Source organism: Salvelinus namaycush, chromosome 23 (genome assembly GCF_016432855.1).
Source record: "Salvelinus namaycush isolate Seneca chromosome 23, SaNama_1.0, whole genome shotgun sequence".
Classification (NCBI taxonomy): Eukaryota; Metazoa; Chordata; class Actinopteri; order Salmoniformes; family Salmonidae; genus Salvelinus; species Salvelinus namaycush.
Genome location: NC_052329.1, coordinates 19,530,397 through 19,553,823, shown reverse-complemented (window position 1 = coordinate 19,553,823; position 23,427 = coordinate 19,530,397). Strand labels below are relative to the sequence as shown.

General features: G+C 42.2%; 2 protein-coding genes and 1 pseudogene across 4 annotated transcripts; 2 read left to right on the top strand and 1 right to left on the bottom strand.

Annotated features, from left to right (window-relative positions):
- Positions 1-4,727: 4,727 nt before the first annotated feature.
- LOC120018146 (40S ribosomal protein S25-like) lies at positions 4,728-7,073 on the bottom strand. Its single transcript, XM_038961165.1, has 5 exons — positions 6,999-7,073; positions 6,200-6,295; positions 5,910-6,093; positions 4,967-5,128; positions 4,728-4,782 (listed from the first exon to the last, which is right to left on the bottom strand). The coding sequence occupies exons 1-4, from the start codon at positions 6,999-7,001 to the stop codon at positions 4,971-4,973; spliced, it is 441 nt and encodes a 146-aa protein (XP_038817093.1). The 5' UTR covers positions 7,002-7,073; the 3' UTR covers positions 4,728-4,782; positions 4,967-4,970.
- A 235-nt stretch (positions 7,074-7,308) lies between these two features.
- LOC120018145 (trafficking protein particle complex subunit 4-like) lies at positions 7,309-11,549 on the top strand. 3 transcript variants are annotated; one of them, XM_038961162.1, is made up of 6 exons: positions 7,309-7,494; positions 7,650-7,691; positions 7,988-8,069; positions 8,178-8,304; positions 8,415-8,470; positions 11,143-11,549. In XM_038961162.1, exons 1-6 carry the CDS (start codon positions 7,450-7,452, stop codon positions 11,346-11,348), a joined length of 558 nt encoding a protein of 185 aa, XP_038817090.1. In that variant the 5' UTR covers positions 7,309-7,449; the 3' UTR covers positions 11,349-11,549. The 3 variants fall into 3 exon arrangements, with proteins under 3 accessions (XP_038817090.1, XP_038817091.1, XP_038817089.1); XM_038961163.1 differs by having other exon boundaries at positions 7,650-7,824; positions 7,966-8,069; XM_038961161.1 differs by lacking the exons at positions 7,309-7,494; positions 7,650-7,691 and having other exon boundaries at positions 7,831-8,069.
- Positions 11,550-18,316: 6,767 nt separating this feature from the next.
- Positions 18,317-23,274, top strand: LOC120018144 (annotated as a pseudogene).
- The last annotated feature ends 153 nt before the right edge of the window (positions 23,275-23,427 follow it).

The window sequence follows — 23,427 nt, the reverse complement described above, 5'->3', positions numbered from 1 at the left end:
AATTTCATCTCTGTCAGCACCAGTGGAAGACAGCTCATAGTAATGGCTGGAATGGAATAGATGTATTCCATCTACTCCATTCCAGCCATTACTATGAGTTATCCTCCCCTCACCAGCCTCCACTGGTCGACACCAATACTGCAAATTATTTCACACAACATAGTTTCTGTATCATCCCAGTTTCCCCAAGATCTGCTGTTTACTTCATACTGACATTAGCTTGTTGACAAAAACGAAACAAATGGTAAACTGACTGTCTAGTTGATTTGTTTCATGCCAGTGTGTAATGGAGACATAGCAGCTTGGGTGATTTACATATGGACAGATGCTCCGCCTCATTGGAGGAGTAAACATGGTCTCCACCATGTTTAAGGAGCAACTTTTCATTGTGATCTATAATTCTTTCCTGACATGAACAGATGCTAAGCTAGTACAGCACCTCAGTGTAATTTGGCTGGCTCCCAACCAATAATAATAAGGTTAGGCCTACCTGGAGAGGCTGGGGAAGTTAACTGGCAATGTGTGGCACTATTATAGCTCTTTGTTTTTATTATAACTCCTCATTTCTGTTTGTTAAGACAATTTTTTTTACTGAATACCACCATGTTGCTCCCTCAGCGGTATATCTTAGTGACTATATCAAAGGTAGATGGATTAATAGTATACATGCTCCCTACTTGGGTCCGTCCCCTAGGAAGAGATGTTTCAGAGAAGATGATAACGCCTAGTCATTGCGTATACAAACAGCGTGTTTCCTGCTGTTACCATAAAAATGCAAACTTGCAAAGGCAGCAAGTGTGTTGGAATAAAGGATAGAGAGTATCTCTCACCACCAGGTCCCACCTCTCCTCAGGACCTGTCACACTGTATCCACAGACTAGCAGTGATAAATAACCCTTATTCACACAAATGATGTAGCAAAAAAAACTAACCCAAGGAAATGTGGAGGTAATCTTTGTTGTGTGGTATGCTTTTTTTTTTATACCAATGCTCATTTGTATTGTTAATTGGACTGAGTCATCAGAATAAATCATAATGACAAATTGGATTGCAACAGTTCCCAAAATTGGTTTCCTCTTGACCCATCTTATAGTGAATACAAACTATAACTAACTGAAAAGAACCATCCACACAGGGCTTATACCCTTTCTTTATAAAATGGTACCATAGAATATAAATTAGAGATGCCCATACTAGCAGTATGAATTTAAGAAAGTGCATATATGTGCAAAAAAAATTACACTGTAATAATACTGTGTGGAGTGCCAAAATTAATAATAAAGGTTGAATAACTGAAATGTTAATTGAGGTGTTAATGAATCTTCTTTCCCTAATTAATTTAAAGAGAAGCATTAGGAAGAGAGCTACTGCTAAAACAACAGCGTGGGAGCAGCCTGGTGGCAGAATTTCTTAAGGTTTTCAGGCTCCAGTTTCAGCGTGCCAGCCCAGCCACAGACCAATCTTACCATAGCAACCCAAATAAACATTCCTTAAACAACCTCACCACTGGACTGCAATGGAAAGAATCCTCCTCAGCTAATGTGCTTTAGGAAACAAAATGCTAGTCATGTCACTTTCACAGAACAGAAGCCTAGTAGTTGAACACAATTCTTTATGAGGCCTGATCACATGAAAAGGCTTTTAAAACTAATTTAAAAAGCCCAATAAGACTTCACTGTTCTCCTATTATGAAGAGTATTGAGTTCACCTTATAGACTTTTAACATTGCTTTTTATCTTGGGGCCCTTGTCCATTAACCTCAAACCAGTGATGCTACGATTACTGCCATGTTCTGTCACCTCACTTTGACCTGCTCAGGTGCCAGCAGAACTTCCAAAGCCCCATAGTGAGTTAGCTGGAGGATATTCACATAAAGACTGCTGGGGGAAAAAACAATACTCAGGAGCTCAAATGTGAGCTGTCGGAAAGAAGTCGATCGAAGGCCAAGCCCTTTCAGTTCTCTACTAAGTGTTTTGTCTCTGTCTAAGCTGCTGTGTCCATGTCTCACATCTGCTGTAATGCTTCCACTTCTAAAAATAGGGCATAGCATTGGGTTCTAAATTTTAAAAGAGCCACAGGACATAACATGAGCAAAACTAATCAACAGAATGATATGATACAGTAACAAGGGAAATTAACTTAAATTGTAACTGAAGTACACTGTCAACTTTTTTCTGTCTTCGAATATTCTTGACCATGTATGGTCAAATTATTACCAGCACATGAAACAATAGTTCTGGGACAATAAATCCACTTACATTTAAATTCAAGAGTTTTTCTTTCTGTAAAAATCACACATCTAAAATAAAAAAGTGAAAATAAGCAAAACAATAAGGACACCAATGTCACCACCAGACAATCACAAGACAGGTCAAAGTTTAGACTGTGACGACTTGAGTTTAAACACTAGAGTATTCAAAAGCTGCAGATATTCACAGAGCACTGACTAGTACAGTAGCAATGACAATGAGAGCATGTTGCCTACCTTTGTGTGCTGAGATCACGAGCTTCCTCTCCGGTAGCAAACAGAGCTCTTCTGAAGCAGCAGTAAAAGGGGTAGCAGCAGTGGATCCCTTGCCTCGGATGTCTGTCAGGCGTTCAACAGCTGCGTGCCATAAATCTAGCCATGGAACTGCCCCAACTAATCACCATGAGACGGCGCTCCCACTTCCTGCATATCAAATGTGCCTCTCTCTCTACCTTGGGCTTCCCTTCTTATTTTGATTACCCTCTCAAATCATCTCTGCGAGCAGCCAACGCTCATTGATACAGCAGGGTATCTGTGACTCTGGGAAATACTTTCAAAAGTGTCGAGGTGGGAAATCAGTTGTCTGGAATCTGATGTGCCCTTAGCCTCCATGAATACCAGTGTGTCACTTGCAAAGCATGAGCTTAATTTAAGAAGCTTCAGTTATAGCTTTCACTTGGGAGTTTGGCAGTGGTCTTCTTGACAGCTTCAGTATGACAGGTAGACCTGGTCGATCTTGTGGAGGGCTGTCAGTAACAGAAGAGACAGGCAGGCTACAACTAGGAGCATGTATTAAATACTTACACTAAAACATTTTAGTTCTATTCTACTATTTACATTATGTTCCACAGGAGATTGGTGGCACCTTAATTGGGGAGGAAGGGCTTGTGGTAATGGAGTTAAATAAGTGGAATGGTATCAAATACACGAAACACACGTTTATTTGGATGATATATACAATGTGTATCCCATACATATGACTAATACAATTTGTATTAATAGATAGTGGCGTTAATGTAGCAGAAGTTGAAATGGAAGCAGTGTGGGGAGTTTGTTATGCAGAGCTTTGTATCATTTCACTCAACCTTGATTCATACTATTATATGAAGACATGGCAAATTGCTACCAGCAGAGATGGAACAGTAACAAAATATAAACAGCTTAGTGCATATGCTAATCTGTTTCTTGGTCAAATATTTACTTTAAATACATTTCTTGGTCATTTGACAAAAAGTTAAACAATTACACGTGACTATTAAATGTGACATTTAACCGCTGTAGCATACAGTTATCCATATAAATCAATAAGTAATGGGAGAAAAATGAAGGAAACCAAAAGTTGTTTTGCTCTCATAGGCGTGATGCCAGAGGACCCGATGGTGGCAGATGAGGGTGAGAATCAGTCAGTGTTCCGTGGACTGTTTTCTTTCTTCCATCGCCGCTCAAGGTAGTGCTGTGCAATGACGAGCGGCAGCATCCATCAGTAAGCTACCCTGCGTCTCACCCACCCCCAGCTCAAGCCCCTAAACTGAAGCAGAGAAGTTCATTTATTTCATGACATTTGTCAATAAATAACTCACTCTTCAGTTGCCTGTAGCAGCTCTTTACATGCATCCACTGCTGACTCCAACACGGATGAAAGCAGAAACACATTGGTCTCTTGTTATCCGGGATCTTTGGGACCCCCCCCCCAACATTGAAGTTTAAGTTAAAAGGTTACAGTAGGGGTTATGGTTACAGTCCAACCCTACCAGAAATACATCAGAAACAATCCACCTTATTTGGAATACAGGAACCTGGAGGTCCTACTGAATTTAATGGGTGACAAAATTAACAAATACAGCTCAAGTGAAAGCACAAATGTAGGGTTGGCCGAGTTCCATTATAAAGGAAGCATTGATACTAATTGAACACAACACACTAAGTGAGGTGTAAACATCCTCGGCAGCGTGCCTCCAAGGGGACGCCTCAGCCCGCTCGTCTTCTGTCCCAAAGCACCATTTTGATAGTGTAATACCGCCACAACACTTCACACCACTTAGTTTTATGTTACACGCCACAGCACTGTCCTCTCCCACCGGAATTACATTTTCAAACTTATTTGATGCAAGGGCAAGACTGAAAAACCACCAACAGTCAATGGCAGGTCTGAGGCCCTGGACTTGATTTGGCAACGATGTTCACAGTGAAGTTGAAGTGAGTTGAAGTGTTTTCATGCAGAGGAAACATTGTATGTGATATTGTAACCCCAATTTGTTCAAAGTCTAGGTTTGCACCTTGTGGATATTGCTAGATCAACATTAGAATATATCAAATAAGAGTTGTCATTCTGAAACTAGATTCACAGATCTCCAGCCAAATGCAATCGAGTGTCAACTCATTCAAGCTAAATGATCTGGAGCTAAAAGGTCCTTCAAAATTAAGAGTACACAGACATCAGGGAGAATATCACAAGGAATACAAAAAAACGAAATGCAAATCTCTTTTAAGAATTTTATTTGCCTTACATCACATCTGAACACAGGAATCACAACCTGAAAAAAACAAGATGATTTTAGATGGTATTTATAGCTGTAGTCCTCCAACCTGCGTGTAACATATTTAACGCCAACACATTAAAATCAGATAATACCAGCAACAGTGAATTGCAGTGAGGAATATTCAGTTTGTCGCAATAAAATGTAGGCCAGTTCCATCAGGACTACTATCATAACATACCAGTTTATGCTTTCTCTTCCTTCTCTGCCTTTGATGCCTTAGCTGCCTTCTCAGGCTTCTCTGGCTTGTCTGGAACCACAACACCACCCTCCTCCTCGGGACCCTTGGTGTTACGTGTGTAGATCACCTGCGATCTGTGTTTTGACACCAATTTGATCATGCCTAGAGGGGTTGCAGAATGGAACGTGCCATTTATTTTGTACAGATATTGAAATACTATGGTCCCACATTACCAACTCACCCAGAAAAGTCAGACCCACTCACTGCCCTGACAAGTTAGGACAATATACACAACACTTGATGCTGAAAGAGCAGACATCAAGTTAGTGCCAGTCTTAGTAGTCACTGATCAGAGCCAATATTGACCAAAACGACAGTATTTCCCCCCCCTGAAGGAAGACTATACTCCCGCAAGGGGCTAGAAGTGACATTGAAGGGAACAGGACTTACGAACATTACAAAACATGTTAATTTTGTAGTAAGAGTTCTAATTCTGAAATATTTAGTGTTTCATTTGGAAGGCAAGTGAGAGGAGCGCTAAACATCGGTATATGTAAGTGGGGCTTAACAGGCTTTGTAAAAGTATCTGTACCAGTTGGCTCTGCGGCAGACCCACAAGAGTCAGTGCCTTGTTGAGTCAAACTGGGGTTCACTGTAGCAAAGCTCAAAATTGAACCAGATCATTGTCCTCAGACTACTGACACAGAGTGTAGCATGCCAAAACAAAAAAAACTATTGTTGATAAACATGACAGTAGTGTACCAGCAGTCCATACAAAAGAGTGTATATGCCTATTCTGACAAACATGTACCATCCGCACTTTGATGTTAGGGCCCTGCCTTACATAAAGTCAGATTTGGCTACCCGACTAGTTCTTAATTTAAGCAAATTCACTACAAGTAAACACTGTGGTTAAGAATCAAGAGCAGGGGTCAGGGTTTACCTTTGCTGAGCAGTTCCTGGAGGGCAGCCCTGGCCAGAGACCCTCTGATCTTTAGCCTCTCGGACACAACTGCTGGTGTGATGAGCTTGTAGTTGGGCACTTCCTTGTTCAACTTTTCATAGGTGGCCTTGTCGAAGAGGACCAGGTTGTTGAGCTTATCCCTCACCTTTCCCTTGGACCACTTCTGCTCAGGGGAAATGGGAGAGGTTGCTCACTCCTGACAGTGCAACCATTTTATGACACCAAAGGAATAAACCCCCAAGAATAGATCAATGGATATCAGGACATACCTTCTTCTTGGCTTTGCCTCCGGATTTGTTGGCTGGATCCTTGTCCTTTTTGGACTTCCCGGAATCCTTCCCCTTGCCCTTGGCGTCTTTAGGAGGCTGGAATAAGCCACATCACAGTACCATTATCTTACTTATGCGGAATGAACCACCACACATTCCCTAAAACTAGCAAACTTCTGCTGGTAATTTGTAAGTGCACTATAACTTACAGAAGACAACGTCAGTTGGTTTGCTAATTCAGATAGCCACTAACGTTAGCCCATCAATTGGAATTGAACCAAATAGGATGTACGCCTGTGCATATTTTAGTAGTGTCTGTAAATCTAGTTAGACCTAAATTAACTAGCGACGGCCTAGTCACAGGCTAACAACTAGCCAGCTAATCAACAATTGACTCCAGTCTAGACTCCAGCCAACCGTGGTCTGCAGAGAACTAGCGGGCAGTTTGCATATTCTGATCAATTGATACATGTGTGGGAAAGGTCAGACTATGAGATATCAACACATTGGGGCATGATAAGACAACTGATTGTCTGCAACATAAACCGGTGGTTGGCTGATCACGCAGTGCACCATCAGCCGCAGGTCAGCTAACGTAGCCAAGCCAGCTACCGTTAGCTAGAAAGCATGTCCAACTAGGAATCGTAAAGTGAGCTATTCCATCCATAATCACGGTCAGATCGCTGCGGACAAAGAATATTTTCCACCTACCCATCCCGATCTATCCAGACTGAACTTTTTCGAGTCAAATATTTTGTTCGCCCTCGAATTTAAAGAAAAATTACGCTAATACTCTTACCATGATGTCCCACCGTTAAGATGTCGGAGTGAAAGGAAGTTCAACCCGTGCACGAGCCCCTAAGAGAACCCGTACATGTGGATGTGGAAGTATGGTTCTGGGTAATGTAGTTTATTTTTGCTATACTGTTTCTATAGATTGGTTTTAGAATAAATAATAAACAAATCTGCAAAATAAATATAGATGCTATATTAAACAAAAAATAATAATACGAATGAACACGCATGTAAAGTTACCTCTGTTCAAGATTATTTTAGATTTTGTCTGAAATATTTCCTGTCACGTGCCAATTTTGTCAGCTGTGCGGAAAAAAGGGCAAAGAGGGCGATATTCAGTGTGTATGTTGTAAATAAGGCTGGGGGATTAATTTACCAGTATGACAATTATGTACCGAGAGCAGAAGCAGAGAAAACATTCAGCTATCCTTTAGATTTGGTGTTAAAGATCCACGATGATAAAGTTGTTGTATCATTTGGTCAACGCGATGGAATCCGAGGTAGGTTGTCCGCAACTGTCAAGTGATCACATCAGTGCTTACAAAGTTGACATAGTGATAGCTGGTAGTACATGTCATGGCTGGAACTCAAATGTTGCATTCTGTATGCTTCTATTTATTGTTAACATTGTGCACGCATACTTCTATTAATCTAGTGGGCCATGCTTTACTGTCCATCGATGGATTGGACGTCAACGGTAAGTTCACGGCGGATGGGAAGGAGATCATCGAATACTTGAAAGACTCAACAAACTATCCGTTGTCCATACGGTTCGGAAGGTCTCGCTTGAGCTCCAAATAAAAACTGATGCTGGCTTCAATGTTTCATTCGTAAGTAGTTACACTTCTCGTAAGTAGGTACACTTCTCAGGTGATTACAACTGTCAGCTCTGACATGAATAAATCCTCTGGTCTATGGTTACATTTGCTTTTCCATGATCTTGCTACATGTTGTGTTGTACTTTTTCCTAGGTTGTTTGCTATTGGTTCACAGCTGTCCCCAGAAGTTGGCAGTACAGGAATTGAGATGCTGGAGACAGATATGTTCAAACTGCATTGCTTTCAGACACTCACTGGTAAAGCCATGCATTCAAACACTGCTATCAGTCTCTGTGTGCGATGCCTACATGCAATGCACTTGGTTTGAAAAACGAAATCTGCCTCAGTGTCAACTTATTTTTCAGCTATAAAGTTCATTGTGCTGACAGACCCCCGGCAGTCTGGCATTGATGCACTCCTGAGGAAGATTTACGAGATCTATTCAGACTTCGCCCTCAAGAACACCTTCTACTCTTTGGAGATGCCTATCAGGTAACTTTCACATGTTAAATATCTGCCCTCTGTCACATGAGTCTCTATCAGTTATCCATTTCATTGATGAGCAATCATGGCAAGATATATTTTGCCCTCTCTTGTTACAGGTGTGAACTCTTTGATCAGAATTTGAAGGGTGCATTGGAGATAGCAGATAAAGCTGGTAACTTTGGACCTGGATCTAGAGTAGGAACAAGGATGAATTGCTCCTGAAATGTTGTTATTGAATTGTGTTTGTTATGACTGGGAAGCTACAGTACAAGCATATGGGTCAACATGTCTCCAAGCAGTGCTGCTATTTCAGAACTAATGTTTATTTTTTATTTTTTACTTAACCTTTATTTAACTAGCAAGTCAGTTAAAACCAAATCCATATTTTACAACGACGGCGAAACCCAGACGACGCTGGGCCAATTGTGCGCCGCCCTATGGGACTCCCGATCACGGCCGGTTGTGATACAGCCCGGGATCGAATCATGGTCTGTAGTGATGCCTCTAGCACTAAATGCAGTGCCTTAGAACACTGCCTTAGACTGCTGCGCCACTCAGGAGCCTTGATTAACTTGTATATGATAAGGATATGTTCTACTGGGATACAATGTAAATACTGATTTTTTAGATTTTTTTTACATACTTTAAGATTAAACACCACTATGTTATGTTTTGATATCTCATCTCTCTTTTCAATGCAATCCTTTAGAAGTAAAGTCAAGCACAACATAAGGTATTTTATTCAAGTCTTTTATCGAATCAAACAGATTGCACCCATATAATGAGATGTGTCAAGTGCCATTTTCAGAAATGAACAGTACATTAAAATGCCTTGGTTTCAAATTATAAGATTATGCTCAAATTAAAATCATATTGACACACATTTTCAATAATTAAATCTCGGATCTATTTTAAGCCATGAGCATTGAAAATAGTTTTAAGTAGCACAACATAGTTGATGTACTTGTACCTGAATACTCTCTGAATACATCTTCAGTGAAAATAAATGATCCCTGGATCAACTCCATGTCTCACCATCTCTTAAAACAAGAATATACAGGACCATGTCTCCTGTCAATTCCAAAACACTTCACAAATAAGAAAATGTACATTCTTATCCTAAGTTTCCCATATTGGCAACAGAGAGTTATGAGGTGTAATAATCAGTCCGCCTTCCTTGGGAAGTGACCCATCTTGGTTCTGATGTTCCGCAGCAAGAAGAAGCTGATGGTAGTGACGAGACAGGTGATCTCTGCTACCCAGAAGGCCATTTCCCAGCCGTGGTGCTTGGCGATGGTGCTGAATGGCAGTCCAGAGCAGTAGCTACCAACTGATAACAATACAGGGATGTCAATTAGGCTGGTTCTCATAAATAATAGGATATACAGATTTAGTCATTGAACTACATGTCTGGTACTGCTAGTAAAGCCAAGACATTACACAAAAATGTGTGAAAAGCATTCATTAGAATTTGAGACGATTAGGTTGAGATAAACTTACTGTTGGCCATTAGGGCAACGATAGCATGTGATGTTCCACAATAGTTTGAAGGAGCACTCTCATTGGCTATCACGCCAAACAAGGCTATTGGTCCGTAAGATGAGAAGCCAAAAGTAGCCCCCAAGAAGAGGATCCATATCTGAATTTATAACATAAAAAAGAAAACCATGAACTAACAAACATAGACTGATAGTGTACTGGCTCTGAAAGGAGATTTGAGTAGCATAGTGTCTTTACTATACCTTTGGGCTGTCTGGAGTGACAGTGACCCGGAATAGTTACATGGAACCAAACATCCCAGCCATCATGGAGATCAAGAGAAAATGACGGGGGTTTCCATGGCTTTTCATGCCTTGCTGTACAAAAATTAATATAGTACCTTACAAACACTGCTTTAATTTTTTATAGATCTCTGAATTAATGTATGATGCCACTGTCAACCCACTTGTGCCACAGCCTTGTCAGTGAAGTATCCTGCAGCTAAACGCCTCCAACCTCCAGGGCACTCATGTAGGAACTGCCTGTGAAAAAGAGCTGCATTTAGGCAAACCTAACAAGAAGCAATTATTATTGAGTTATCAACAGTAAGCTATTGCACACTTGTAAAACAGGCAGGTTAGCGTTTTGCGTCATGAATCTTGTACTGGAGGCAGCTCTGCAGAGTGGTCACTAACTGGCACAGCCACAGTCATAAAATCTGATTTTAAACCTAACCTTAACCACACTGCTAACCATAATGCCTGACCCTAACCTTAAATTAATACCAAAAAGCACATTTTTGTTTTCATGAATTTTCACAATATAGCTCCATTTTGACTTTGCAGCTGGCCTACCTAAGGGGAAATCGCTGTTCTGCCTCCAGGACAAGACATGAAAATAGACATCAACCTGTGTAAAACAGAGGGACAATGCCGGTGTTAATGTATCAGACTTCCAAACCAATGAGTGTTGACTGCCCCTTGATGAGGAAGAGCTGGGCCAGCTCTTCCTCATCCAGGACAAGGGGCAGTCAACACTCATTGGTTTGGAAGTCTGATACATTAACACCGGCATTGTCCCTCTGTTTTACACAGGTTGATGTCTATTTTCATGTCTTGTCCTGGAGGCAGAACAGCGATTTCCCCTTAGGGGGACTTGCCTAGTTAAGTAAAGGTTAAATAAAATCTTGAACTCGTTCACGCTAGCATGTGAGGGGCACACTGGGTGCAGAGTAAATTCTCACAGAGTGTCTTGTGCATAACTTGTGCATATCACATTCACACACATTTTTAAATGTTTCAACCACAGAACCAAATGAGGTTAGCTCCAAGCTCTGACCTGCTTTGACCTTCTTGGCCCCCCCAGTGTCGATGTTGGGCAAGCCCACGTCCTTGGGCTCGTTCCTGATCAACAGCAGGCAGACGAAGGAGACCACACAACAGGAGAGGCCTGAGATGGACAGGGTCGTCCTCCAGCTGAAGCTCTGGGCCATCAATGTTGCAATAATGGGGCCTAAACTCCCAGCCAGGTTCATACTGCAGGACAGAATCGCCCACCACGTCCCAAACTGAGAGGGCTCGAACCACTGAGGAGCAGAAGGGAATGACATATCATAATATCAGACTAGTGATGTGCTGCGTGGCTTGACACGACTGGTGTTGAATGGACAGGGATATACAGTTCATTCGGAAAGTATTCAGACCCCTCGACTTTTTCAAAATGTTGTTACGATACATCCTTAATCTAAAATTGATTAAATCTTCTTATTTTTTTCATCAATCTATACACAATACTCCATGGTGAAGCATGGTGGTGGCAGCATCATGCTGTGGGGATGTTTTTCAGCGGCAGGAACTGGGAGACTAGTCAGGATTGAGGGAAAGATGAACAGAGCAAAGTACAGAGAGATCATTGATGAAAACCTGCTCCAGAGCGCCCAGGACCTCAGACTGGGGAGAAGGTTCACCTTCCAACAGGACAACGACTCTAAGCACACAGCCAAGATAACGCAGGAGTGGCTTCTGGACAAGTCTCTGAAAATCCTTGAGTGGCTCAGCCAGAGCCTGGACTTGAACCCGATCGAACATCTCTGGAGAGACCTGAAAATTGCTGTGCAGTGACCCTCCCCATCCAACCTGACAGAGCTTGAGAGGATCTGCAGAGAAGAATGGAAGAACCTCCCCAAATCATCACTCCCCTGATTATCTTCCCTATATATATATCGTTACAGTTATAGGGAAAAGTCCTCAAAGAAACTGACATTAAATGTGGAGAATGACACATTTGCATCTGTTGGCCATCAATTAGCCTATGAATTAAAAAGATACTATGTATTGGTGCATAAAAATAAATAAAGTTGCCAATATTATGTTTAAATGTTTTTTTTTGGTTGTCTGCTTTACCAACCATTGCTAGCTAAAGTGGGACAGTCTTATAGGCTTTTCCAATGGAGGAAAGAGATCCAGTTTACATTAGGGACATAGGGTAGGCAGGGCTCTGGTTTTTGTAGTACTGTTATCCTGGTTAATTTAGATATCTTCCAGAGTACAATGGCACCAAACAGAACTAATAGTAGGGTGATGTCTTCCTTTTTTGCATTTGCGTCTTCTTTAACCTCTTTCGACATCTATCCAACATATTAGCCCAACACATGATACATTTCTGAAATCTTCAAGATGATAATATAACAACAAAGTATGAATTTAATTATCATTGGGGTACAATTAGGACTATAAAAATTGTGTCCCAGTTTATCTAACCTGTGGTCCCAATTTACCGAACTCACACTGAAAATAGGGTTTTGGCTCAGTGTACACAAATCAGTGTGTAATACCTCCTGTGAATATGATATCAACATTTGCCCTGTTTGTGTGATTTAGGAAATATCTTGAGTATTTCAGAAATGTAGCTATTATGTGTTGGGCTAATATGTTGGATAGATGTCGAAAGAGGCTACAGATGACAGAAATGCAAAAAAGTGTTCCACTTTTTCTGAATTCACCCTATTTATGACCCATACAATAAGTAAGGGTTAATTAACGAGGGGCTATGCATTCTATTGACAATAATGAATGGCAGGGAAGGTGTGTTCCACGACGTGCTAGCAGAATTCTCCCATAGGATAACATTGGTTTACAGGTTATGCTCTAACTCTGCTTACGTGCATGCGATTTGCAAAATTCATTTTGCCATGTATTCAGGGCCACTGGTACCTCTCCAGATATTGATATGATGTGAGTACGCGGTCCCCTCCATATCCTGATCACCGACAACGATGAGACAGCCTATAGGGAGGAGGTCAGAGACCTGGCCGGATGGTGCCAGAATAACAACCTATCCCTCAACGTAACCAAGACTAAGGAGATAATTGTGGACTACAGGAAAAGGAGGACCGAGCACGCCCCCATTCTCATCGACGGGGCTGTAGTGGAGCAGGTTGAGAGCTTCAAGTTCCTTGGTGTCCACATCACCAACAAACTAGAATGGTCCAAACACCATGATAGTCGTGAAGAGGGCACGACAAAGCCTATTCCCCCTCAGGAAACTAAAAAGATTTGGCATGGGTCCTCAGATCCTCAAAAGGTTCTACAGCTGCAACATCGAGAGCATCCTGACTGGTTGCATCATTGCCTGGTACGGCAATTGCTCGGCCCCCGACTGCAAGGCACTACAGAGGGTAGTGCGTACGGCCCAGTACATCACTGTGGCTAAGCTGCCTGCCATCCAGGACCTCTACACCAGGCGGTGTCATAGGAAGGCCCCAAAAATTGTCAAAGACCCCAGCCACAGACTGTTCTCTCTACTACCGCATGGCAAGCGGTACCGGAGTGCCAAGTCTAGGACAAAAAGGCTTCTCAACAGTTTTTACCCCCAAGCCATAAGACTCCTGAACAGGTAATCAAATGGCTACCCGGACTATTTGCATTGTGTGCCTCCCCAACCCCTCTTTTATGCTGCTGCTACTCTCTGTTTATCATATATTTATAGTCACTTTAACTATACATTCATGTACATACTACCTCAATTGGCCCGACCAACCAGTGCCCTCGCACATTGGCTAACCGGGGTATATGCATTGCGTCCCGCCACCCACCACCCACCAACCCCTCTTTTACGCTACTGCTACTCTCTGTTTATCATATATGCATAGTCACTTTAACCATATCTACATGTACATATTACCTCAATCAGCCCGACTAACCGGTGCCTGTATATAGTCTCGCTACTGTTATAGCCTCGCTACTGTATATAACCTCGCTACTGTAATTTTTCACTGTCTTTTTTACTGTTGTTTTTATTTCTTTACTTACCTATTGTTCACCTAATACCTTTTCTGCACTGTTGGTTAGAGCCTGTAAGTAATCATTTCACTGTTGTATTCGGCGCACGTGACAAATGAACTTTGATTTGATTTATATATACAGTACCAGTCAAAAGTTTGGACACACCTACTCATTCAAGGGTTTTTCCTTATTTTTACTATTTTCTACATTGTAGAATAATAGTGAAGACATCAAAACTATGAAATAACACATAAGGAATCATGTTAGCCACCCCTTGCCTTGATGACAGCTTTGCACACTCTTGACATTCTCTTAACCAGCTTCACCTGGAATGCTTTTCCAACAGTCTTGAAGGAGTTCCCACATATGCTGAGCCCTTGTTGGCTGCTTTTCCTTCACTCTACGATCCAACTCATCCCAAACCATCTCATTTGGGTTGAAGTCGGGTGATTGAGGAGGCAAAGTCATCTGATGCAGCACTCCACCACTCCATCCATCACTCTCAAATAGCCCTTACACATCGTGGAGGTGTGTTTTGGGTCATTGTCCTGTTGAAAAACAAATGATAGTCCACTAAGTGCAAACCAGATGGGATGGCGTATTGCTGCAGAATGCTGTGTTAGCCATGCTGGTTAAGTGTGCCTTGAATTCTAAATAAATCACTGACAGTGTCACCAACAAAGCACCCCCACACCATCACACCTCCTCTTCCATGCTTCACGGTGGGAACCACACGTGCCTTCAGAAAGTATTCATACCCCTTGACTTATTCCACATTTTGTTGTGTTACAGCCTGATTTCAAAATGGATTCAATTTATATTTTTTCTCACCCATCTACATACAATACCCCATAATGACAAAGTGAAAACATGTTTTTTTTAAAAACTTTTTGGCAAATGTTTTGAATATGAAATACAGAAATATTTAATTGACATAAGTATTCAAATCCCTGAGTCAATACATGTTGGAATCATCTTTAGCAGCTGTGAGTATTTCTGGGTAAGTCTCTAAGAGCTTTGCACACCTGGATTGTACAATATTTGCACATTATTATTTTGAAAATTCTTCAAGCTCTGCCAAGTTGGTTGTTGATCATTGCGAGACAGCCATTTTAAAGTTTTGCCATAGATTTTCAGGCCTATTCAAGTCAACTCTAACTAGGCCACTAAAGTACATTCAATGTCATCTTGGTAAGCAACTGCAGTGTATATTTGGCCTTGTGTTTTAGGTTATTGTCCTGCTGAAAAGTGAATTTGTCTCCCAGTGTCTGTTGGAAAGCAGACTAAACCAGGTTTTCCTCTAGGATTTTACCTGTGCTTAGCTCTATTCCATTTTATCAACAACAAAAAACTCCCTAGTCCTAGCCAATGACAAGCATATCCATAACATGATGCAGCCACCATCATGCTTGAAAATATGAAGAGTGGTACTCAGTGACATGTTGTGTTGGATTTGCCCCAAACATAAAGCTTTGTATTCAGGACATAAAGTTAATTTCTTTGCCACATTTTTTGCAGTTTTACTTTAGTGCCTTGTTGCAAACAGGATGCATGTTTTGGAATATTTGTATTCTGTACTTATTTTCACTTTGTCATTTAGGTTAATATTGTGGAGTAACTATAATGTTGTTGATTCATCCTCAGTTTTCTCCAATCATAGCCATTAAACCCGGTAACTATTTTAAAGTCACCATTAGCCCCATGGTGAAATCGCTGAGCGGTTTCCTTCCTCTCCGGCAACTGAGTTAGGAAGAACGCCTGTATCCAAAGTGTAATTAATAACTTCACCATGCTCAAAGGGATATTCAATGTCTGGTTTTTTTCCATTATTTTTTGGGGAAAACCTCCCTGGTCTTTGTGGTTTAATCTGTGTTTGAAATTCACTGCTCGGCTGAGGGACCTTACACGTAATTGCATACGTGGGGTACAGATATGATTATGTTATTATTGCACACAGAGTGAGTCCATGCAACTTATTATGTGACATTGTTTTACTCCTGTTTTACTCCTGACCTGAATTTATTTAGGCTTGCAAAAACAAAGGGGTTGAATACTTATTCAATCAAGACATTTCAGCTTTTCATTAAAAAAAAATAAAACATACTGTAATTCCACTTTGACTTTATGGGGTATTGTGTGTCTGCCAGTGACACAACATCAAAATGTAATCTATTTTAAATTCAGGCTGTAACACAACAAAATGTGGAAAAAGTCAAGGGGTGTAAATACTTTCTGAAAGCACTGTACAATACATTATAATTTCCCCTGAATTTCATGCAATTTGTTTTCTGCTACCAATGTGGAATATACGTTGAATTGACTGACGTGTGTGCACAGTGGGCTATTTCTTTCAATCTCTGTACACCAAACCCGATATTCGAGTCAATGACAACGCCACCACATACACCTTCTATCGAAAATGCAATGAACTATGTTTTGTCATAACCACGGTGTGTTACGTAGTTGTTGGGTAGTCTAATTTGCAGAGATGAGATACTTTAGCGCCACTTAGTGAGCATAAAGTGTGATGCACCACCTCCACCATACAGCAACATGCATTGCACATACTGTATATAATATCGCACATGCTGCATGCATGCATGTACTGAAGCCAAATATTATTTCACATTGTATCAAAGCACATCTGATTCACCTTGATACAAAGTATCCAAGACAAGAGATGATTAATATGGCTTGTGCCAAAAAGGCATGCACAGAGGCCATGTAGACTCTTCCCCTGTTGAAGATGGGGGTTTCCATGGATACACAACAACAAAAGATCTCTCATTTTTAGGGACATGCCAGGCACTTCTCCCATAACTGAGGGGCTGAGTCACTGGCTTACTGGTGCTCTTTCATGCCGTCCCTAGGAGGGGTGCGTCACTTGAGTGGGTTGAGTTACTGACGTGATCTTCCTGTCTGGGTTGGCGCCCCCCCTTGGTTTGTGCTGTGGTGGAGACCTTTGTGGGCTATACTCGGCCTTGTCTCAGGATTGTAAGTTGGTGGTTGAAGATATCCCTCTAGTGGTGCGGGGGCTGTGCTTTGGCAAAGTGGGTGGGGTTATATCCTTCCTGTTTGGCCCTGTCCGGGGGTTTCTTCGGATGGGGCCACAGTGTCTCCTGACCGCTCCTGTCTCAGCCTCCAGTATTTATGCTGCAGTAGTTTATGTGTCGGGGGGCTAGGGCCAGTTGGTTATACCTGGAGTACTTCTCCTGTCTTATCCAGTGTCCTGTGTGAATTTAAGTATGCTCTCTCTAATTCTCTCGTTCTCTCTTTCTCTCTGAGAACCTGAGCCCTAGGACCATACGTCAGGACTACCGGGCATGATGACTCCTTGCTGTCCCCAGTCCGCCTGGCCTTGCTGCTATTCCAGTTTCAACTGTTCTGCCTGCGGTTACGGAACCCCTACCTGTCCCAGACCTGCTGTTTTCAACTCTTAATGATCGGCTATGAAAAGCCAACTGAGATTTATTCCTGATTATTATTTGACCATGCTTGTCATTTATGAACATTTTGAAAATCTTGGCTCTCTCTAATTTTCTCCCTCTCTCTTTCTTTCTCTCGGAGGACCTGAGCCCTAGGACCATACGTCGGGACTACCGGCCGTGGTGACTCCTTGCTGTCCCCAGTCCGCCTGGCCTTGCTGCTATTCCAGTTTCAACTGTTCTGCCTGCGGTTATGGAACCCCTACCTGTCCCAGACCTGCTGTTTTCAACTCTTAATGATCGGCTATGAAAAGCCAACTGAGATTTATTCCTGATTATTATTTGACCATGCTTGTCATTTATGAACATTTTGAAAATCTTGGCTCTCTCTAATTTTCTCCTTCTCTCTTTCTTTCTCTCGGAGGACCTGGGCCCTAGGACCATGCGTCGGGACTGCCGGCCGTGGTGACTCCTTGCTGTCCCCAGTCCGCCTGGCCTTGCTGCTATTCCAGTTTCAGCTGTTCTGCCTGCGGTTATGGAACCGCCACCTGTCCCAGACCTGTTGTTTTTCAACTCTTAATGATCGGCTATGAAAAGCCAACTGAAAATTATTCATGATTATTATTTGACCATGCTTGTCACTTATGAACATTTTTGAACATCTTGGCATAGTTCTGTTATAATCTCCACCCGGCACAGCCAGAAGAGGACTGGCCACCCCTCATAGCCTGGTTCCTCTCTAGGTTTCTTCCTAGGTTTTGGCCTTTCTAGGGAGTTTTTCCTAGCCACCGTGCTTCTACACCTGCATTACTAGCTGTTTGGGGTTTTAGGCTGGGTTTCTGTACAGCACTTCGAGATATTAGCTGATGTACGAAGGGCTATATAAAATAAAATTGATTGAAATTGATTGATAACAAAGATTGAAAAATAGCTGACTAGGTGCTTCACAACATTGGATATTCGTTGTGTTATTATAATGGTGACATTCCTGTCAATATTATAGCTGTTATTTCTTTCAGTTGATGAGAGTGGACGATTTTTGAAGATCATCATGGTAAGTGGAATCAGAGAGGCCCACAATCTTGCATGACCTAACAATTACATACACTACCGGTCAAAAGTTTTAAAACACCTACTCATTCAAGGGTTTTTCTTTATTTGTACTATTTTCTACATTGTAGAATAATAGTGAAGACATCAAAACTATGAAATAACACATATGGAATCATGTAGTAACCCCAAAAAAGTGTTAAACAAATCAAAATATATTTGAGATTCTTCAAATAGCCACCCTTTGCCTTGATGACAGCTTTGCACACTCTTGGCATTCTCTCAACCAGCTTCATGAGCTAGTCACCTGGAATGCATTTCAATTAACAGGTGTGCTTTGTTAAAAGTACATTTGTGGAATTTCTTTCCTTCTTAATGCATTATAGCCAACCAGTTGTGTTGTGACAAGGTGGGGGTGGTATACAGAAGATAGCCCTATTTGGTAAAAGACCAAGTCCATATTATGGGAAGATCAGCTCAAATAAGCAAAGTCCATCATTACTTTAAGATATGAAGGTCAGTCAATACGGAAAATTTCAAGAACTTTGAAAGTTTCTTCAAGTGCAGTCACAAAAACCATCAAGCTCTATGATGAAACTGGCTCTTATGAGGACCGTCACAGAAATGGAAGACCCAGAGTTACCTCTGCTGCAGAGGATAAGTTCATTAGAGTTACCAGCCTCAGAAAATGCAGCCCAAATAAATGTTCAAGCGACAGACACATCTCAGCATCAACTATTCAGAGGAGACTGTGAATCAGGCCTTCATGGTCGAATTGCTGCAAAGAAACCACTACTAAAGGACACCAATACTTGCTTGGGCCAAGAAACATGAAGAATGGACATTAGACCAGTGGAAATGTGTCCTTTGGTCTGGAGTCCAAATTTGAGATTTTTGCTTCCAACCGCCGTAAGACACGTCTTTGTGAGACGCGGTGTGAGTGAACGGATGATCTCTGCATGTGTATTTCCCACCGTAAAGCATGGAGGAGGAGGAGTTATGGTGTGGTTGTGCTTTGTTGGTGACACTATCAGTGATTTATTTAGAATTCAAAACACACTTAACCAGCATGTCTACCACAGCATTCTGCAGTGATACGCCATCCCATCTGGTTTGGGCTTAGTGGGACTATCATTTGTTTTTCAACAGGACAATGACCCAACACACCTCCAGGCTGTGTAAGGGCCACAATCCCCCGACCTCAACCAAATTGAGATAGTTTGGGATGAGTCTGTCCGCAGAGTGAAGGAAAAGCAGCCCACAAGTGCTCAGCATGTGTGGGAACGCCTTCAAGACTGCTGAAAAAGCATTCCAGGTGAAGCTGGTTGAGAGAATGCCAAGAGTGTGCAAAGCTGTCATCAAGGCAAAGGGTGGCTAGTTGAAGAATCTCAAATATAAAATATATTTAGATTTGTTTAACAATTTTTTGGTGTGTTATTTCATAGTTTTGATGTCTTCACTATTATTCTACAATGTAGAAAATAGTAAAAATAAAGGAAAACCTTTGAATGAGTAGGTGTTCTAAAACTTTTGACCGGTAGTGTACATGACAGTCATATGCAGCTACATGTAGCTAGCAATTATTTGCTCTTCTGTACACACTTTCAATTACTGTGTAACTCTACCAGTACCAACACTGTTGACTTTCTCACAGCCACAGAGTGCAGGGTCTTCATCAAGGCTCTCTGGTAGCTCCCATTCACGTCGCTATCACACCTGTGCCCTCACCTCTCATGTGGATGAGAGCCTCTTTGGAACCACAAAACAGGTGGGCCGGCATATGTCAGCCATCTCCTTTATCTGCATTTCATAAAACACATATCAGTAACCTGTGACAATTGAACTGTGCAAGGTCTGTGTGTGTGTGTGTGTGTGTTTTTGAGAGAGAGAGAGAGAATTGGTGGAAATGTATGTTGGATTTTCACACTCAAGGCGCTGTCAGCCTGCGATGTCAAGGACACTGAGAGGGGTGGCCGGTCTGGACCCAGGGGCCAGTCCATGTCTTCTCCAAGTCAGAAAACTCAGAAACCAGAGACAGTTTGCATCATCACAAGGGACCTCATCCGAGACCTGAAGCAAGTATCAGTCTATACCCCAATTTCTCATTTGGTTGCAATGTGATCATCAAGTCTAATGCTTTGTGAACATACCAGTACTACACTTGGCAGTGTTCATCACGGTTTACTTATTATAAAAGAGAATGCCATCCAGTTCCATAAACCTACATTGCACCAATAAACATATCCCACAATCACATTTTACAAGTGGTGGTGAATTACAAAATAAAAACAATGCTGTCATTTTGCCAGGATCCCAAGTTAGGATCCGTCTGGGCTGTCTGTCATTCTCCACCCAACTGAGATCGAGCGGATCACAACAGCTACTCGGGTTTCAACCAAGGAAGAGCTGGAGGCCACGCTGGAAGCCCAGAGGAGAGAGAGAGAAGCAGCTATGGTGAGAAAGGACAAATGTACCTGATGAATTTGTAAGCAACCTTTCCCTCATGAAAGCTGGGTGACTAACTGGCAGTACAGGGTCCCAGCTACAGCACTACACCCTTGTGGAGATGTAACAGTAATAAACCAAACTAACTTCTGCACTGTTCCAATGTTGCTGTTTTTCCTGACCAGGATGCTGCTGAGGATAGGAAGGCCCATATCCGCCAGACTGAGCTGTCTCATCAGAAGAACCAGGACCTAAGTGAGCTGGAGGCCAAGGAAAGAGCTCAGTACCTGCTGGAGAGGGCCAATGCCATGAGGATGGAGCAGGAGGACGAGGTCAAGAAACTCAATGAGGTACAGCAAAAGAATCTCATTGCTTACCCTTTCTCTTTACTTTGATACTCTTTGTTATTAATTTTATCTCAGCTTCAGTCCCAACATCACTGCAATATCACACATTTACCCAGTTATTCTACCCATGCCCTGTCCAGACTCTTCCATCTCTGTGCCCTTGTGTGTGTTGTGTATGGTACTTTATTGTTGTGGACAGTTGATCCTGGGTGCCCAGTGCCACGCGGTGAGGGATGCCCAGATCCTAGAGAGGCAGCAGATCCTGGCTGAGCAGCAGGACGAGGAGAGGCGACTGAATGCCATGATGGAGGTGGACCGTAGGAGAGCCCTGGAGGCCCTGGAGCAGATCGACGAGCTGCGCAAACACCAGAGGATCCAGTGAGGACACACATGCTTACACACACATACACACCCTACATCTCTTTTCCATACTGTAACACCTCAGCTGTCTTCCCTGTGTGTGTCTATAGGGGAAATCAGCTGATTATAAATCAGATTGAGGAGCGTCTGGAGGACAGGATGCTGCAGAATGAGATGAAGGAGCACGAAGGCCAGCAGATGCTGGAGAACCTGGAGAGGATGCAGATGGAGGAGCTGGAAGTATTATTAGCTAGAGACAAGTCTCTTTGTACAGCACAACATTCTTATAGCCAGGCTTATGTATTTCCACTTTGAATTTCAGTTAGAAATTTCTCACGAATTAGCCTGGTCCAAGATCTGTTAGTGCTCTTGCAACTCATGAATATCATTAATGAATGAATCGTAATGCAGTTACTGTAGGCATAATGAATAATAAACAACAGAAATGGTGTGGTGTGTGTGTCTCCCAGGCTCTGGAGAGGAAGAAGGAGGAGCAGCAGCGTCTGCAGCAGGAGATCCTCCGTATCAACGAGGACAGGCTGCTGGCCAAGGAGCGCAAGAAAGAGGAGAAGAGACTGGCCGACCTCCGGGCTATGGAGTACACCCACAAGAAAATGGTAAGAGGTACTCCATTATGAACTTCTTCATTATAGGTCTTTGGCCTTCTTGTTTTTGGGTCAGAAAGCAGAAGGGCAAAATAGTTGTCTAAGGCTGCGTTTACACAGGCAGCCTAAGTCTGATCTTTTTCCACAAATTGGTCTTTTGACCAATCAGATCAGCTCTTTTGCCAATAATTGAGTAAAAGATCAGAATTGGACTGCCTGTGTAAAAGCAGCCAAATAGACTTTTGTGTGACTCCCACAGGAGCGGGAGGCTGAGTAGGAGGCTGAACAGAGACGCATCAAGAGAGGAAAGGAGAAGGAGGTGGCCAGACTGCGAGCCCTACAGGAGAGAGACAAAGACCACAAGGCAGAGCAGGTGAGCAGCACCAAAGTTCAATTTGTTTCACAGTGGCTCACACTGACCTGTTGTTCTCGTAAGGGAGGGAGACCGGCTGGACGAGGAGGCCCGGCATTGCCGCATCCGCCTCGACGAGATCAAGGAGAAGAAGCTCAGGGAGTTCAAGTAAGTACAGAGACTGGGTGGGGGCTAACTATGTATAGGGACTGGGTGGGGACTAACTACGTATAGGGACTGGGTAGGGACAAACCATTTATAGGGACCGGGAGGGAACTAACTACATACAGGAACAAGGTGGTACGTAGAATTGAGAGGAACAGAGGATAGTCAGGTTTAGTTTTGTAATTAATGTTTGTTAATTTTACTTGTAGGGCTGCTGGACTTCCAGAGAAGTATTGCAATGAAGTGGAGAGAAGGGTCCATGCTCTTCATGCTCTGGCTCACTAGCATGACTGACTACAACACAAACCCTGATACTAATGAAAGACTTCAATGGAGATAAATTGGCACCCCCATCACTTTTTGACAGGGTAGAATGAAAATGAATTGGTACAGGATAGAAATCTAATGTAGCACATTTATATTATTTATCATGTAATTTCTGAATAAAGATGACCGTATACATGACATACTATGAACGTTTATTTTACTTTAGGCATGACCTTGATTAAGCAGTGCACATTAACTATTCAACTAATTGAAGGAAAAATACAAATTGATTGCTTATATAGACTTAATGTGATTATGTGAAAACATAAATTCTGTTATGACATGTTTTCT

What these genes read in the sequence shown, in the direction of transcription:
- LOC120018146 (XM_038961165.1), bottom strand. An exon ending in GAGGCAAAGCCAAGAAGAAG is followed by an intron (nt 6,094 to 6,199) that starts GTATGTCCTGAT and finishes TCCCCTGAGCAG; the next exon opens with AAGTGGTCCAAGGGAAAGGT. An exon ending in CCAGGAACTGCTCAGCAAAG is followed by an intron (nt 5,129 to 5,909) that starts GTAAACCCTGAC and finishes CAACCCCTCTAG; the next exon opens with GCATGATCAAATTGGTGTCA.
- LOC120018145 (XM_038961161.1), top strand. Translation starts at nt 7,889, where the DNA reads ATGAATAAATCCTCTGGTCTATGGTTACATTTGCTTTTCCATGATCTT. An exon ending in TTGCTTTCAGACACTCACTG is followed by an intron (nt 8,070 to 8,177) that starts GTAAAGCCATGC and finishes CTTATTTTTCAG; the next exon opens with CTATAAAGTTCATTGTGCTG. An exon ending in GGAGATAGCAGATAAAGCTG is followed by an intron (nt 8,471 to 11,142) that starts GTAACTTTGGAC and finishes TGGCCCCCCCAG; the next exon opens with TGTCGATGTTGGGCAAGCCC.